This window comes from Telmatherina bonti, assembly GCF_933228915.1.
Source record: "Telmatherina bonti genome assembly, chromosome: 11".
Taxonomy (NCBI): Eukaryota; Metazoa; Chordata; class Actinopteri; order Atheriniformes; family Telmatherinidae; genus Telmatherina; species Telmatherina bonti.
The window spans coordinates 27036864-27055738 of NC_136629.1; the positions used below are offsets into that span (position 1 = coordinate 27036864).

The 18875-nt window shown below is 36.9% G+C and overlaps 1 protein-coding gene across 1 annotated transcript in view; it reads left to right on the top strand.

Moving 5' to 3' along the window:
* The first annotated feature begins 26 nt into the window (after positions 1 to 26).
* parga (poly (ADP-ribose) glycohydrolase a) overlaps positions 27 to 18875 on the top strand; it is a 32119-nt gene continuing 13270 nt past the window's right edge. The window contains exons 1-12 of the mRNA XM_079248691.1: positions 27 to 156; positions 796 to 858; positions 1244 to 1897; positions 2016 to 2148; positions 3601 to 3723; positions 3854 to 3934; positions 5552 to 5626; positions 10547 to 10639; positions 12795 to 12949; positions 16548 to 16627; positions 16727 to 16787; positions 17293 to 17368. Of these exons, the coding sequence (XP_079104817.1) occupies positions 830 to 858; positions 1244 to 1897; positions 2016 to 2148; positions 3601 to 3723; positions 3854 to 3934; positions 5552 to 5626; positions 10547 to 10639; positions 12795 to 12949; positions 16548 to 16627; positions 16727 to 16787; positions 17293 to 17368 (1560 nt within the window). The 5' untranslated portion in view covers positions 27 to 156; positions 796 to 829. The remainder of the gene's footprint in view (positions 157 to 795; positions 859 to 1243; positions 1898 to 2015; positions 2149 to 3600; positions 3724 to 3853; positions 3935 to 5551; positions 5627 to 10546; positions 10640 to 12794; positions 12950 to 16547; positions 16628 to 16726; positions 16788 to 17292; positions 17369 to 18875) is intronic.

Below are 18875 nucleotides of genomic sequence, written 5' to 3' on the forward strand. Positions count from 1 at the left end.
GTTCCTCCGCTGACAAGGTGCCGCAATAAAGAAGTGAAAGTCCACTAGTAATCATAACGACAACATTTTGGGTGGTACGGTTTGTGTATATAGAAAAATAAAAATAGCTTTGTAACGCATTGCCGTCTGACACATGACTGAAAAAGGGACATGCTTGTAAGTGAAAACGTCTTTCGTTGTTTAATCGTGGCTGCATCGCTAGCTTGATCAGGGTGTATTCCGTTCGCGCTGCACACATTGCAAATAAAAGCTAACATTTACATTTTGAAGCCAGTAAAATCTTAGCCCACTTATATGAAAAGTGCTCTGTGAGATTCATTGACGTCTAGGCACTGAAACAGCCAACTCCTTCATATATACACACAGTACTACAAATACTTAATGAGCTACTTGTACCTTGAAGATAATATTAAAACAATACATATCAGGCTGCTTATTTAGCTAGCTCGTTGTAGCTTGGTCAAACCTATTGCACGCAGCTCTTTTCGATTAAACTGAAACTGATTTGTACAGGAAAGAAACTACTTATTCTCTACACTGCATTAACCTACATAATGTGGAAAACGTGTCTCTTCGTCTTAAACATTTTTTTATTTTTAAAATGGTGGTTGGGTGAACTTCATGACAGTATTTGGTATGCTATATTAAAACTAAACTTAGAAGAAGTGTTTCGCCGTGTTTGTTGGCTTAAGTTTCACAGATCGTCCTTTGAAAAACAGTGTTGATACTCTCTTGTTTTGTGTATGAAATTCCTCTGCCAACTCCTCAGTGTATTATTGTATATTTTTTAAACAGTTGCATTGGATGAATCATTTATGACCTACCAGAGATGGATGAAGTGATGGACTCTCAGACAAGGTAATGTGCAAATTAATTGAGTTCCAATTTTGGACCAAAGGTAGACACACGATTGAGCCTTGTATATTTTTTCTTAATGACATTCTTATTATGGATGCCGTCTTAATCAGTCAAATATGCTCATATGAGATAATAGGAATAAATTTGTTTTGGCTATTCTGCTAACAGAATAGCTGAATTGTTATCATTAAAGAGATGTTATCTCTTATGTTTATTCTTTTACTTTTATTATTATTGTCGATTAAAATGATGTGTGTGAATGATGATGTGTCTATTTGTTTTACTTGTTTTAACATATGTAAAGCCCTTTGAGCTGCTTCTTGTATGAAAGGTGCGATACAAATAAACTTTGATTTGATTTGATCTGCTCTCTTTTGTGTTGCAGTTTCACTGTTGAGGTCAGTCCTGAAGATGCAAAGAACATTGTTCAACAAATGGAAAAGGAAAATGATCTCTTTAGTGCACCACAAATGTCCGACCATGCAAGAGACTGTGTACTGACAGAGAACACACACGATGGTCCAGCCTCTCAAAATTCACCAGACTGTGGGTCTCCAGGTGAAGTGGAAAAGTCTGTTCTTGTAGGTGGCAGAAGTAACTTGCCTCAAACACAAGGCTCTAATGGGCAAAAGAGGCCCAGCTCGCCTGGTCACCATCCAGTTAAAACAACCTATGTCACTGCACATAACACCAATTCAAAACTTACACTTTGTCTTAGTAATAGTCCCAGGAAGGTTGCAAGTACACCAAGTGATGTGGAGATGCTGAGCCCTGACAGTCCAGTCTGTAAAACCATGGCGACGAACAACTTTGCTGAGAAGGATGATGAAAGTGCTTGTGCAGAAGATGGTGGTTTTGCAAAAGCCCAGTTAATGGAGTCTCAGGAGCTTGTCAAAGACTCTGAGTCTGGAAGTTCAGCCAAAGAAAAAGTCCCACCAGTTGCCCTAGTCACTGAAAATCCCGACATAGTGGAGTGCAGTGGATCATCTAACATGGGCCCCAACTTAATTGAAAGTCAGTCGGATGCAGTTTTGCAGAGGTACTTGTAAACATTTTACCTCTCTTTTATACATTTTTCTGAGAGTGATATTGCTTTTGTGTATTTGCTCTATAATACTTGCAATGTTCTTTAACTGCTGTGCATTTGTTCCGTTCAGTGTTTCACTGGCATTGCATAACACTGAAAGAAGATGGCTAGGGGTATCCGTGGAAGAACTCAACAGATTACCCCAGTGTGCGCCCCCTCTGTCTCACCTAAAAGCAACGCCCAATCACACTGTCACTGTCAGGGTGAGTCAGCGACCACTTTTTGTTTTGTGGAGCTTTGTATGTGGTTAAAAATAGACTCCCGTTTTAACAAAAATGTGCATGCAAATGTGCACTGGATATACAGTTGGCATTTTAATTGGACACCAGGAGATGTAAAAAGCTCTTTAGATAGAGATAGCGTGAATGAGATAAAGGGAGATGGGAGTGTGTCAAGTGAAGCCATCCTCTGTGATCCCCTGAGGGCCTCTTGTCACTAAAGGTCTTATCAGACTGTCCTCCATTACTAGTTCCACAGGAACATTGTCAGTGTTGCTGTGTGGCTACAACAAGCGCTTACCACCAACTTGTCTCTGCCACCCAGACTAGTCTCTCTTCATCACTAAATCACAAGAATGATTTTAAAAGTGCAATTAATACTGTATTTTAGTAAAATAATATTTAAAAGGAGGATTTTATCTGTTTGGTTGTCTTACCATACTATACAATTTCTAAGGCACTTTAAAAGGAACTTAACAGCTGACCAAAGTATTGTACAATAACAGTCAGAAAAAAGCCTAAAAATAGCACAAATGCAGAACAAGTATTAAAATGCAAATACAGATAATATAGAACAACAAAAGACATATAAATTACTACAGAGAAGCTAAGAAATGTAAAATAACACAATTACATATAAAGTGCAAAAGATTAAGACAAGGATGACAGCTTACACTTGTCTGAAAGCCAAGGAGGAGTCTTTCTAACCTGTGCTCTATTATTCCTTGGCTTAGGAGATGAAAATCAAAGGGCTCTGTCTCTCGATTTATGAAATATTTTTGGGGCAGCTCATCTAAGAGCATGTGACAGCACATAAGGATGAAGTCATTCAGATAAAAAAAAAGGGGGGGGCAAGACCATTAAGAGATTAATGAAGGGACGTTAAAACAGGAGTTATTTGCTCTCGTTTGCTTTGACCAGCTAAAAGTTGCGCAGCAGAATTTTGTACCAGCTGTATGCACAAAATGGAAGCATAGTTAATTCAAATAAAGCAGAGTTACAATAATCCAGACATGAGGTACTACAAGCTTGGATTACCATATTTAGGTAGCATGTACACAAAAGGGCCTTGCTTTTTTAGTCACATCAGCTGAAAGAAACAAAACGTAAACACAGTGTTGATTTAGGAGTTGAGTTTTAGGCTGGGGTCAATTTTCACATCTAAATTCTTGATGCTGGATTTTAATATTCACTTTCCTTGTCCTAAACCAGTAAATTGAGGCGTATGCAACAATCTGTTTGACACTGTAACATGCATTTCTTGAGTGAGTTGCACACACATATACATGTATGCCGAACTACAAAACATTTCAGAAGAATTTAGAGATATAGACAAATTTTTTGAATTGGATAATAGGGTAATAAAAAATTTGTTTGATCTCCACTACTGTAAAAACAACAAATTTTTTCTTTTGCCTTTGTAATTTTCTGTTGCAGACGGATCTCCTCAGAGAAGAAGAAATCCCTGTCCCATACCCGACCAAGTTCAAAGATGCATGGGATGATGTGTCAGTGAAGATGCCTTGCTCTGAGAAGAACCTGTTTCCTATGGAGGCAGAGGTATACTAACAGTAGGCTTGCATTTCAGCCACACCACATGTCATACAAAAGCATGCCATTACACTTTACTAATGTAAACCTTGGCAAACCATAATAATAAAATGCTTGCTGTTTTTCTAATGTTATGAAGGATGGAGGTGGCGTCCAAAGTCGATGGGACCTGATCCAGTCTGCCTTACAAAGAGGGTTCAAAAGTAGCCTGGATGTGAGGGTAAAATGGCTTTGCTTGTCTAAACCTATTAAAATAACTTTCCTATTTATCTTTCCAGACAAAGGGTTTTTTTTTTATGTTCAACCGGAAATCTCCCTCTTTTTATGTTCTTTTGAGTTTTGTATTTCGCCAGGGCTACGTATTCAGTTTTGTGTTCAAAGAGAGAAACCAGACATTGAAATCTGAATTTTTCATCCAGTTTAACATTTTCACATAGACACAACTATGGGGCTAAAACACTGGCAGCTCACTGATACTGAAGAGAAAATTTGGCTTTGAAAAAATTTAAACTTGGACTTAAAACAAAGTTATCGCCTTAGAATCACGAGTAGCGAAGAGAAGCTGACATTAAACAAAGTTGCAATAAAGCATGATACTTAGAGAATAACTCAGTTTAAAATCAAACATGTTCATACTGAGATTAATTATGTGTTTGCATTGTTTATGTATGGTGATGAAAACCCCACCCCCTCCCCCACCCCCTGCCCTTGATATTCTTCATTCAATAACATAGAGTGGGTTTGAGGGGCCAGGTTACAACACCACCGTCATCCAGACAATTGCTGCAGCCACTTACACTTACACCCCAAGTATGTCTCTTTTTTGCAGTATAACTAGACTAAGTTCAACCAGGTTTAGTTTTAATAGTTTAATACAGTAAATTGGTTTTGCAGAGATGTGCTGGAGAAAGCTAAATTTAGCCACTGCGTTTTAGCATTCTAACCTATAATTAAATCTCTGGTTTTGAGATTAATTTTGGTCCCTATTGAGTTAAAGGCCAGAGCTATTGCTGCTGTACATGGGGAAAAAAATTCTGCTGTAATGCGGTGTGAGGTTAAATATTTATGAGCTGGGCAATTCACAAGCACATACCACTGATATGCTTACAGATCCGGTCACACACTGGCTGAACTCAGTTTTCTACAGCACGCTTATGCCAAACCAACATATTGTTTAAAACTGAACATACTTATTAACTTGGTCCAGTTACACAGCAAAATGGAGATATACCAGCAGCACCTGAACTGGAAGTATGCAGAGTCCCAGTGGATGTGTTGTTATAACTCTTGAGACCATAAGTCGTAGAGAGAGGGGCAAAACGAAGAGGAGCTTACCTAAGCCTTGTTCCTCAAACAAGCCCGTCCATGCCAGAACAGTGACACAGAGTTGAAACTAAGAATCACAACACTGAAAGAAAACTGTCTCCATAAAAAAAAAACAAAAAACCTGTGGACAAAATAATTTTGCTTTTTTAAATTAAATGCATTTTCTTAATATCTGTATTTTATTTTTTAGTTGAACATTTATTGGAAGCAGTACATTTTTTCAGTACCTGTGATTCAATACCAAAGGTTTTGTTTTAAGTTTGTTTTATTTTTTTTCAAAGCTTAGTTTTTTTTCCAACATTAATATGAGCTTTTTAGCTGTTATCCCCATGCAAAACTTATTCCATAAACAGCCACGTGGTGGCAGGGTTTACAACATTTAATTTTTAGGTGATGTAGAAAACTCTAATCTGTAAATGTCTGGCTAATATTTTTTTTACATTAAATTTTGTTTTCATTCAACACAGATTCCATATTATTTAGCTTTTAAACTCCACACTTTACTTTTCAGGATGCAATACTGAGGTATAACACTGCCCATGCAAAGAAATGGGACTTCACTGCCCTGAATCTTCTTTGTACAGAGGTAAGATACTCAGAAATTGATTGTTACCTGATTTGTGTGGATATATGTTGATAAAGCAGGAGCATTAAAGTTATGTCTTTGAATACTATTGCTAATATTATAGTACTGGTATTTTGTGCTCAACACTGACTTATTACAAAGAATTCACCATGTGCCATGCTTTAGATAGAAAACATCCTTACATAAAATTGCAAACATTTTATTTATTTGTATGAGTCAAGAGATTTGAGATAGTACTTGCATTAATAAAAACCTCACAATTTTTTTTAATTTTAGGGATTTCTGAATAAAGATAGAAGATAAAACTGATTAATACTATAATTCCCTGCTTTTCTTCATTTGGAGGCAAGCTCACTGCTGTGCATCATCCCCTCATGGTACCTGAGAGTCTCACAGGAGCACTATACAGTTAGGACAGATGAGCACAGAGCATAACAGAAACAGCTGTTGCAGGTGAACCAGGGGAATGTCTCACATTATTTCTGTCTCTTTCCGTCTTCCTTTTAGCACTTCTTATCCTGTGTTCAGACAGTCAGGGACCTTAATTGCATCCCTGTTGTTAGATAAATTTCTTCCCATGCGGGACAATTGTTCACCATCAGGAAATTTTACTTTCTCAACTGTTTGCAGAATTTAGGATTTCTAAGTAACACTTAAACTCTTTTCAATAAATTCTTTCTGGTTAAGTATGTCCTTTCTAGTGATTTAAACAAAATGATTAATTGTAATGTTGCCTTACAAATAAATGAATATGATACCTGTGATAGAGGATATTGGAGCCTAATGTTCATCCCCCCTCATCAGGTAGATTACTCAGCTAGATTCAGACCATTAAAATATTTTTTGTCCTTTTCTGCAGAATAATTTCTCAGAGTAAGGCAGGGAGCTCTGTAGATCAATAGCAGTTGAAGGTTTTTATAGCTTCATCCAATTTAATTAAAAGCTTCCATTAAATCTGCAAGGATGGAGAGTAAAGCCAGGAAGACAGTAGCTCTTCCAGGTTTACATTTTGTTAATAACTCGCAATTTTTGGCCACCAGTCTGAGCAAATGGGTCTGCTCCTGTTTCTTTCTTTTATTTGTTTGGGGTTTTTTTTCTTTCCTTTTTTTTTTTTGGTAACTTTTTATTTGTAAACATTTTCATTTATGAAAAACAAAACACTAAAGAGGTCAGGGGGTATCTAATACAATAATTGGCACGTACAAAAAAAATGTTCACATAAGATTAACCCTTTTTTTTTTGTTTTAGGTACTGTCATAGTTCAGACATTTTCTCCAGCGTCTTGTTCCTAGGTCTTGTTGAAGGTGCAAAGTATAAGTCATGAGTTCCATAACTTTAATGTTTTCAACGATGGAAATAAAGAGTCTCATTGTGGGAGGCTGTTTCTTTAGCCAGCATTTTGTGATAGCCTTCTTTGCTGATGTAGACAGGATTTTGAGGAGATACATATCATCTGTAGTCAGCTCATCTGGACTACATCCAAGATATAGTAGTGTGAAAGAGCAGCTGACGTTATAACCTAGCACTTTGGAGATTACATTTGTCACCTCTGCCCAGAAGGGTTGAATAACTGGACATAACCAAAATATATGCCCGTGGTCCGCTGCTGTTTCGCCACATTCCCTCCAACAGTGTGCAGAGCCCATACTAAACTTAGATTTTTGTTTAGGTGTAATAAAAAAGCGAATAAGTGTTTTCCAACAAAAAATCCTCCACGTGTTGGAGTTGGTGGATGAAAACGGAATCTCCCAAGCCCCCGTCCACATGTCCTCTGTAATTGCAGTATGCATTTCTTTTTCCCATTTTTGCTTTATGTAAGTTGTTGAATCTGTTGTGTTTTTTTGTTTTTTTTCTTTCCTGATGAGGCGTTTTATATAGCAGAATGCTGTCAATATGTGAACCAATGGCAATTAAGATGTATCCATGTAGAAAGTACACCACAGATATAGACTATCTCTCTAAATTTAATCTTGGTTGTTAAATCTAACAAATAACTCTCGGAATCTCTGTATTTTATATTTATTTCTCTGAAATCTGCTTCAGATTTTGCAGATAACTTATATAGGATGTGATGAATTACAGTATCTTGTTTGAGGATTTCTGATTTAACTGTATGTTGTTTCCTTTTTGTGCTTTCACAACAACCCATTATGTCCATTGAACTTTGGTAACTTGCAGCTTTATGAGCCACCTCTATAAGTAAGTTCTCAAGCACTGGTAAACACTGTGGTAAAACATGGGAGCAGTTGTAAACAAACGGCTTTCACCATGTTTCAGCACCATGAAAAAAGGAGGCAAGTTTTTCTGTCTGAGTTAGCTTTTGCATTAGATCTGGTTATATTGCTGAATGCTATTTGTGTTGTTTAGTGACAAACACATGTTACACTGTTAAATGGGCGTTTGCCATTTTGAACCACCAGTCTGTTATTATTTTTACAACTAAATGCCTGCATATGCGATGTCAAATGAACATTGGTAAATTATAGTATCTAATCCTTTCATGTGAACATGAGGCTTATAGTACTTATTTGTAAAATGTAACTATATTCAATCGATACTGATTATTCCCAGCGTGTACAGGCCTTGCACATCTGCAGGATAAATGAGCATTATGAGCAACATCTGAGCAGAAATGATTAACAGCTGTCATTCTGCAGCAGACAAAGTCATTTATCTTTTGTGGTGAGCTTAATGTAGTGAACATTCTCATGATCTGCCATTTCAACTGGTCTGTGACAAAGATGTTGATGAATATTAACTGAGGTTAATACAATCTTAGATTTTAAACTTGTTTCCTTGTAAATGACTCCATAAGCAGGATATAGATATATTAGAATTCTAAAGCCCAGACAGGCATGTTCACCACTCCATCCACGACCACACAAGATGTAGAAGATGTTTGATTGCTGGATTTCCAGAGGAAGTCCTAGTTCTGCTGAGTGAGCCTTTAATGTTTGTGTAACTCAGCCATACAGTCAGAGAACTGCATAGAGGGAGGAGACAGCAACTGGAAGTAATCAATATGCTCTTAACTGGTGGTTGTATGTTCCTTGCAGAGAGGCTACAGGCCAAAAGTGATCTAAAGTATAGAAATGACATAACTAAAAGGTCTTTGTAGGATAATGTGGTGTGGAACCAAAATTTTGCTTTTAATGTTGAGAAATAAAGCTGACTAAGGTGGATTTTTTTTTTTTCATATCAGAATACTTATATGAAAAAACAAAACAAAACATTGTTTTAGTTGAGTGTGAATTGTAAATTCTGTACTCCAGTTAAGACCATGTAATTGAATCTTGAGTGACATTTTGCTGCCCAAGGGTAATTGTGAGGAAGGTACATTGCCTCTGTGCAAATGTCGAGTGGAGAAAAAAAAAAAGACTCAAACAAATTGGAGCTTGGCCTTAAATGGTCTTAGTGTCTCTCCAGCGAATGAAACTGTCACTGTGTCACTTTCTGATGAATGTCTGAGGGCTGAGTGGGATGGCAGTCCAAGAATAAGTAGAGCTGCTGCTCCACAAGCACATGCATATTCAGCAGTAGTAAAACACACATTCTAATGCTCTCACTTCCTGATGTCTCTCTTGCCATGATATGAAAATGGTAATAAAACATAAGTTTGACAGGAAATACTTTGTGGGGAAAAAAAGCTTGGATGACCTCTATATTAAACTCTGAAAGGAAGAATTTGGAGTTAGAGGTGCCAGAAAATTAAACCTACTTTTATCCAGACTAAATGGAATATGAATTAATAATAGACCATTTTCCTGTCCAATGCGAGATATAAATTGTCCTGATGGGCTTCTGTTTGTCATATTTATTGATGTGAAATGTTTAGTTTGAGTTTGCAGTGTAACTGTGTGTGACCAGCTGCTGTAGCGGTGAAAAAACAGGGGCATCATCTCTATGCCCTCATCCCTGCTGCATCACCAGCTACCATCTATTAGTCCCTCAGGAGCACTTTATGATGTCTGCCAGCTCATTACTTCTGACAGCATTTAGTCCGACCTGCTCTGCAGCCGTATAAATGCCCCTGACCAAATCAGCTGAGGAAGACTCCCCGTTGAAAATCAAACCAACCTGCCACTCTCCCCACAATTGGTTATTTGCATTTGCTCCAGAAGGTCCATTTAATCAGCACAAGCTACCCTGCTTACCTTGATAGAATAAGCCAAGTGATTCATGACAGTGACATTCGAAGCCAATACACTCATAAATGATTGCGTTGTAAATCTGGGTGTATGATGGAATAACTGGATGTTTATTTTAGAGGGGAATTGCAGATGGATGCTGAGGTAAGCTACAGCCTGAAGTATGGCTACCTCGGTCATGGCGGGCGCCTTTCCAGATTGATGGTGGTTTCCCCCTGAAATGGGTTCTGTGAAGTGAGCTATTTGGCAGCATCCCTTTTTCTTTCTTTTGTCTTTTTATTTTTTTTTTTATATGAGGAATCGCGTTATTGCAACAATATAGTTTTTCTAACGTCACAATAACATGTGATTGGTTGTGTGGGAGGTCATTGTGTAGATATTGGTTACTAGTATTCGGTTATGCCACAAATCCTTAATCAAACTGTTATTAGATCATTTAATCCTTTTCATTAAATAGCAGGCACTTGCTCAGATCTGTTATCTAGAATTATGCATAATTCAGGTTATAAAGGAATTTACATGACATGTTTTTAACATACTATTGCAAATACTAAAGATTTGATGTCAGATATTGTGCAGACAAAGTAAGTCCAGTGTGTTTCATTTTCTCTTTAAACTAAATAAAGGGACGCCTTTTTACACATTGGTTAGTAATATCAGTAGTGTTGGAACTCAATTACAATTTGTTACTTTGACAGTAGGCTGTCAGCGTCTCATAGATAAGCCATTAATGAAAAACCTTAGCTTTTGTGTTTTCCCTCTTTTTTTTCAGTATCTTGAGCATTGTGAGGTACAACACCTCTTTGAGCAAATACTGCCTGAGATGGTCAACTTGGCGCTCAGCGCTCCTCGCCACTGCACAATGGTATGTTTTCATAGTTTTTTCTAGCACTGCTTATTTTCTTTTTTGTGAGTTTGCTAAAACCTTTTAACTTAAAGGGGCTCTAGTCTGCTGTTTTCAATCTTCTGAGCTTTCTACAGTGTTATAGTGTTTAATACTCATCAGACTACTGCACTACTTGTTTTTTTATTTTTTTATTTTATCACCTAAACGCACCTGTTTGAGCTTTCAAGCACTCTCTATGTTCAGTTTCCATGGCGATCGAAATTATTGGTTTAGAGTTTTTTTTCTCTATATGAAATTTTATTGATGTCCTGGGAAAGGGACTCAGTGATTGGTCATCTTCTCTAGGTTGTGCACGTTCACAAGAAGAAAGCCACACTCACACGTCACTGCTCACTATAACTACTCCTAGAAGTCGACCAATCAGAAGCAGCCTGCAGGCTAGGGTGGAGCTTCATCGTTTGCTTGTTTCTGACTGATCTGAGAGGATCAACAGAAAATGAAGGGGTTTGAGGAAAATGCTTGATTATTTCTTGCCTTTCTGTACTTGCATTTTAAAATAAATTAGACTTACATGTGCAGAATAGAGCCACTTTAACCATGAGTACTGCTGCTGTCACTGAGCTCCTCTGTCCCAAAAAAAGAAAAAGTTTAAGTTTGTTATTGACTCTTTTTGTCTGAAATGTCTCTTAGAGGCATCTTTAATCTGCTCCTTCATTCCAAGAGCATCAGTTTGTAAAAAATAAAATCAAGTATAAGTAATATGGAAGGTGCAACCACTTTAACTAAAGGTCTAGAAGACAACTCACACCTGAAAGGAAATGATTTGGATGTCCAGACCTACCACAAGGATTGATGCCTGCTAGAGACTGGAAGCTACTGAAACACAGGGCCACGCGTTTTGCCACCCTGCAAGCTTGGGCTAAAAAAGTTTTAAGAGTTAAGGTAAAATTATTATAAGTAGGAATGCAAGATATATTTTCGGCCAATATCCAATATTTTACAACTGATTTGGCTGCTGCACCGTTATTGTGCAGATAATATTTTGTATATCCAATTTAACACACACACACACAAACATCTGACCTGGGAATGTACACAGAAATATTGTAAAGTATATGGCATTGGTGGAGAGGCTAGGCAGTAGATTAGATGGTAGATGCTGCTCTGGATCAACTCATTAGGCACAACTGGAAGATAATGAGGGCCCTCTATCCATATCAAGAACTGCTTCATTAGAAATGAGGACTGAGGGAGGTGAGGTCCATGTCATATCCTGACATCCATTTCACGTGTTATGCTTGTGCAGCCAAGGAAACTCCACTTACTTTTTAAATTTGGTGCTTTAAGCCTGGACAGGATGGGAATGTTAAAATCCCACACCCAGCATTTCTCATCTGGAGCAGTCGATTTTGGAGAACCAGGTTTGACATGAGTCCCATTATACTCCAAAGAAGACTCTCTGTTACTCACATTAAATGGAGCTGGTCCATGTTACAGATATTCTAAATGTCATCTCCATTTGTCATTGTTTTCATCCTCTGTCATCAGTTATGGCAGCACAACAATTACAAGATTTGTATTTTTGTAATCACATTATCCATCCCAGTGTTTTCAGATAAATTTAATTAACTGAATTTAACTCCCACACTGGGAAGGGCAGGAAAACCTCTTTGCTAGCTTATAGAAAAATGAAAAGGAACTGGTTTAGAATATCATCCAGGGTCAAGTTGAACGAAATGACAAATCTGGGACATAGTTCACCTTCGAAAAGTGTTGCATGTATGCATTTTTTTTTTTTTTTTTTTTGTGTATTAAGTGTGAAGGCTAATGTTTATGTGTGTGTCATTAGAGTTTGTATTGATCTGCCAACTGGGCAGCCTTGAGAGGCTCTTTAGCCCTAATCAGTGAAGATGGATGGGCCCCGCATGTCTGCCTAAGTGAACCTGAAGGAGAGCAAGAAAAACTGGGACCTTAATTACTACCTCCCATTTACCTAATGGAACCCTCCTTGCTAAATTGCTAAACTAATTTCTACCCTCATCAGCTTTCCACCCTGCATTGTTAGCATCTATCTCTGTTTTTGTCTGAAACATTCTCTTTTCTTTTCCTCCTCTGATGCCTTACGTTTATCTTCTATATTTTTGTTCTGATTATAATTTTTGTTTTGTTCTAGCCGATTCCTTTACTCAAGTCACGGACAAACCACTCCCTGACTTTGTCTCAGGAGCAAATAGCCTGTCTTTTGGCCAACGCCTTCTTCTGCACATTCCCACGACGTAACTCTCGCAAGTCAGAGTACTGCAATTATCCTGAGATCAACTTCTACAGGTAAATGCACACTAGCCTGGGAGGAACACAGGAAGCCACCAAATGCATAATTTTGCACGGGGTAATTGTGGGTCCTTTTTTTTTTTTCTTTTCTTTTCTTTTTGCATTTTATTCAAAAGATGAAATCATTGTTAAATCTTTATAAGCCGTCACTTAAAATGGAAGATGGAGATCTTGTTTCCCAGTTTAAGCTGTCTGCTCTGGTTTTGTTTGTTGTGTCCACAGACATGACATCATAGACACTGAAAAATTATAAGTACTTTTAGCAATCAGTATTATTGTCTTCTTCAGTGTGGTAGATTTTTATGAATGAATTTATGTTTTGGACAGGCCGTCTTCACTGATCCTGCCATTTAAAGTAAACTGTTTTCCATCAGGGGGCACTACTGCCTTGGAAACCCTTAATAGAGAAATCCCTGTGTTTTACTCAGCTTGATCCTTTGTTTTTATAGGCCACAAAGTTTGTTTAGAATATAGATTTTTATTTCAGCCTGGATGCAGTGATTGATAACACAATGAACAGATTGACTTTGGCTAATAAGAGTGATAGTATTTCATTAGTTTTTGTCAAAGTTATGATTTTATAGCGTGTGCTGTAAGTGCTTCGGTCACAAGACAGACTTGGGGATGGGAGTGTGGGCAGAGAATGTTTCTCCATGTTTCTGTAATACCCTCTACAAGGTGTGGGAGGGAGATCAAAGTAGGAGGGTTAAATTGGTGTTCTCTGTTTCTACCTACCTGAAGTCAGTGGCCTGTTGCGAAAGCCTGGGATGACTAATTGAAACAAATTGTTCTGATGTTGTGTTTTCAAGTACACACTTCTTTGCTGGTGTCTGGTTTTTCATGATCGTGAGGGATCCCTTTATTTTGAAAAGAGGGATTGATGCACATGTATAGTCAGATGTGGATGGTAGGGGAAGCTGTGTGTTGCAGGTGAATCTACCGGGGAGTGTCGTTTGGTAATCATCTTTACCTTGTCCTTGGAGTCTTTTAGCAAGTTTCAGAATTTTTAGGCTTTTTCTTAAAAATGTGTATTGACCTCATTCATCTGGAAATATAGTTTTAGATCACTGAAAAAAGACCTTTGCAAAATCTCATTGGTTAAATAATGATCCATATTACCGTGTTCACATGTTTAGTTTTCAGATTGTCTTTTAATAATCTTTATGTACATGCAAACAGAAGCTATATTATCACAAATTTATTAGGTTTTGTATCTTTTGTTTATTTTCTGCTTACTGTATTCATGAAATGTTGCTCCAACAATACTAAAGATTTGCAAAATAGTCCTATAATTCGAAAATTCTGAAGCTTCGTTTTGACCTCAAAGTTGGAAATATTTAACTTTTTTTTGCCAAGATAGGCTGAATATTGAAATTTTGTTAATTGGTGAAGTTGGTAACAGACTTTACTATCTTCATTACTGTATTTTTTCTGCATTTCCAGTAAAAGTCGTATTATAACTCATGCATTGTCCAGACATCACGTCAATTCAATTTTTCTCCATTCCTTGGCATGCTGCCTCCTCATTACCGACAGTAAAGTGCAGTGTAATACCTATTGTTGTTTGCTGTACTTGACTTGTTGGTTGAGCTGTACTTGACAATGAAAATACACTTATTTTGTAACATGATAATAATCATACATTTTATTTCTTGTCGTCTTTCTAAACCCAAGGTCGCCAAACAAAAGAGAAAAACAAATAACAAACATTAAAAACGTTCAGTGAAGACAAACAAAACAGATAGTAAGAAGGGTTAGAGCGAGTTGTCCAGTTTAAACAGATGAGTTTTAAGTTGCGATTTAAATAATGAGAGACTGTCAACGTTCATAAATATATTTCTTTAGTAATTAATTTTTATTACATTTGTCATCTGCAAAGGCCATTGCTGTTGTTTCCCACTATACGCTAGCATTTTCTGTCTCTTGGCGGTGAGCATAGTATTTTTTTTTCACAAATATCTAAGTGAGTGTTTATGCTATTTTTTCCACACTCTTCCCTTGAATTAAAATTTTTGGAAAATTGGCATCAACAGCATGCCATCTGAATGAGTGCTGTAATAGTGTAAGCATTGATTCAGTTAGTATCAGCATTTCTGCCAAAAGCAAAATCCAGGAAAGAGCAAGAGGGGTGGAGGGGGAAGCTGTGGTATTTCTGAGAAGATGAAATAAGACAAGACAACCACTGCAGTCTAAAATGGGCCCTGGATCGTTACCGGTCCTCCTCCTTTCTCTGTGTAATTGAGGGAGTGTCCGTCACTTTGCTTATCGGCTACAGTAGTGCTCTGTCTTGGGCAAGCAGAGCAGCAAGCAATCTGGTGATTGCTGTTTTGGCAGAACTGTCAAGGTTTGTCCTCTGTTAAGTGATGGATGAATTCAGGGGGCAGCAAAGAAAGCTGCATGCTTACTACTTCAGCTTGTGTTTTCTGCTGTTTGAGTAGAAAACGATCACGATCTTGTTTAACAGTTTGGTCAACAGGAAAAGCTCAGTACTGCGAAATGAATTATTTTCTTCTTAATTTTATGAGTCATTAAGAGATGCTCAGTTTCCTTTGTAAGAAGAGGTTTTTATTGGCAGGTATCATAATAGGTATCAGTCTCAGAAAAATATAAACTTTATGTTGTAAATGAGGCTAGAATTAATAAGAACCAACTACATGATATGACTTTTATTAAAGGAAAATTAAGACTGATTTTGTGTTTTTCGCATCCTTCATCGTTAAAATTAAAGTTATACTATGATGCATCCAGAGATTTTTGTAACAAATGATGTCTAATTCCTTTCTGTTAAAAACATGAGTAGAATTAATTGCTGTTGTTTTGCGACAAGGAATAAATGTTAACTTTCATCCTTATCCACTTGTGTTTGACTAAGACTATCATGAGCTTGTTGTCCTCCAGCATCCTTCGTATTAAACTGGCACCACGAGGGTAAAAGATGTGTTGGGTTGGGGGAGTTTACAGAACACTGGTAAAGCCCTTTGTAAGGAATTTAAAATCAGGGAAAAAAAGTGCACTTGTCATGTAGGAAATATAATTAATAGATTAACATCTTTTTCAATCACAAAAGAGCTTTCAGTGCACTAAATCTTTCATTTCAGTGGGTTCCTCAAGTTTCGCTTTGTTACTGAAAGCCATGGCAGAAAACATGAATGCTCGACTGTAATTAGTCATTAGCTGAGGTCCCTTTTAATGAAAGGAGGGCAGCAGCATGGGGTTGACTTAAGCTGTCCATCCAGCACTCTCTCCTTCTTCTTCTACCCTAGTTTTAACAGCAACTTTAAGGAACTGAGACAGAGCCTCGGGCAACGCCATTGTAAAGACTGTAGGTAGATGGAAGACACATCATGCCAGTTAGAAAGCTTGACCTCACTCATCTTGCTGTTGCATGGTTGTTCAGTGAGTTATAGATGAAAACCAAGTGAAACATTGATGTCACTATTTACCCTGAAAAACTGTGGGTTTTTATTAAATGTCATATATTTATTCTGAATTACATGTTTTCTTTTAAAGAGGTTGCAGAAACTGGGCTATGCAGTATAGTAGGATCAAATATAGCCTATTTGTAAATTTAATTTGCAAAATGCTTTTGTTTCAGGTTGTTTGAAGGTTCTTCTCCAAGGAAAATTGAGAAATTAAAAACACTTCTATGTTACTTCAGGAGAGTCACTCAAACCAGTAAGCCCTGACAGTTTCCCAGATTATGTTTTCTAGCCTTTTTCCTTAAATGCTCTCTGTGCTGTCATTTGATTAAAGTTTCTGTTTTATTTTTTTAAGAACCCAAGGGTCTTGTTACATTCACAAGACAAACACTTACTTCTCCACCAGACTGGGAAAGGTAATGATCAGCTCTTTATTTCTCTTAGTGGACTCTCAGTGTATTAAGAAATAAAACAGTAGCAGCATTGAACTACTGAAGAGCTCCTTATGAATTATAATTAAAAATTCAATAAAAAAATTTAGGAAAGAGCAGAGGCTGAAGTTATTTTTTTTTAGTCCATAGGAAAAGTGATTAATCCCAGCAATGACTCAAAGTAACCTATATATTTATTTATTTTTTAATAACATCTAAACTTCTTTCAATTCTCACTTCAAGACCATGTTTTGAAATATTTATAGGTTTTTAGGTAAATGAATGGGTTAGCCTTATGACATTTTTATGCAAATGTATTCTTTACATCACTTTATATGGTAAAACTACTGACTTCAGATCAGACTTGAAAGCAGTTCTGTTCAGTTCATTACAGATATGTTTAAAGACCCTGCATATGAAGTTTTTTTTTAATGTGCCATGTCATTCTTTGCACTCTGATTGCCATATCTTATTTACATCTTATGTCAAGATCCCAGACACAGTTGACACGCCTACATATTACCTGTCAGGGGAAGATTGAGGACGATGGTTATGGCATGTTGCAGGTAAGAATTCCTTTATGGTTTTTGAACCAATTACAAAGTAAGAATTTTGCTTAATAAATGTCCCTTGGGCACTAGTTTATCTGTTATTAAAATGTTTTTATTCAGTCTTAGTTTAACTGTCTTCATGTATATGACACTTCTGGGGATAAAAAACAAATCCTTTTGAGTTAAGAAAAAAATCACTAAAATATCAGCAAAAAGTTAAAAGTTTGTGGAAATAGTCATTAGACAAATATGACTAAATTCAGTTGAGATGGGTAAAGCTGATATTGAATGGATAAGTCAGACAAAAACCACGTGACCTATGAACGAATACAGAGCTTTTATCAGAACTCCTTTAGGAGTAGATAATAGTCTTGTTCTAAAAAACACAGTTACGGCTGTCTTCTGTGTCTCTTTCAGCAGGATTTTTTTTATTGAAGTTTTTTGGGGTTGTTTTCTATTATTTGGAAAATCACATTATCTTATTGAGCCCTCATCTTCTGCAGTCGTAGTTGGAAATTCATGTCACCAGCTGCTTACCTCAACAAACCAATTCTTATTAACTAACAAAATGTTTACTTGGCAGTTTGTTTTGTTTTTTTTTCAAATCTGGCTTAAATGTATTAAGCAGAAAACCGTGATGCACTGAATAATCATTTCATTTGAATTCTAACGCCACAAGCTTGAGCCCCTCTTTTCTATAAATAAATAAAAAAAATAAAAAAAATAAAAAAAACAAACAAAAGACAATTGCCTTCCAGCATTAAAATTTTAAGTGCACTGGTAAAGTTCCCTGGATTCCCTGGATTAAATGACTTGCATTTGTGACTTGTATTTATTTTCTCTAGCTGTGATTGTACTTTCCTATAGGCTATAATACAGGTGCAGCTCACTTTTTCTTTACAGAAACTCATTTACAAAGTGAAACATATCTAATAGAAGCTCAGAAGAAGAAATGAGATTGATACAGTTCATCCATGTGGAAGACAACTGGTAGCTGAATTTAGGAACTGCTGAGAGGGCTGACATCTGTGGTCCAGCAAAAAATAATAAACTAGTCTAATTATCCCTGGCAGTTGTGCTCATGAAAATCTGTTGTCCGACAGCCTGCAGGTTACTGTGTAACACGTCTCGTTATGTTGCTGTCGTTACATGCTTGTCCCCTGGGAGGTAGTGGTAGTTACAAGAGCAGTTTTGAATACATTGTAACCTGCAGAATGTCAAAAGTAAACATGCTACTTTTTAGAAATGGGAAAGGATGTAATCACTATGTTATGGTGGTCTTACATGTAAAAAACAAAACAAAAACAAAACTCAATTAAAAATGCTGCTTTTGGTTAAAAACAACAAAACATGCGCATCTGTTTGTGCCTGTTTTACACTTGTTGCTTTGCTTACAGCTAACAAACGCTTAAAGGTTAAAAACCTCTCTATCACTGTTCCTTTTTCCTTTCAGAAGCAGATTTTAGAAGCAGATAGTTTAGATTGTATGTACATATCCGCTTAAGTAATTGGTTATATATCT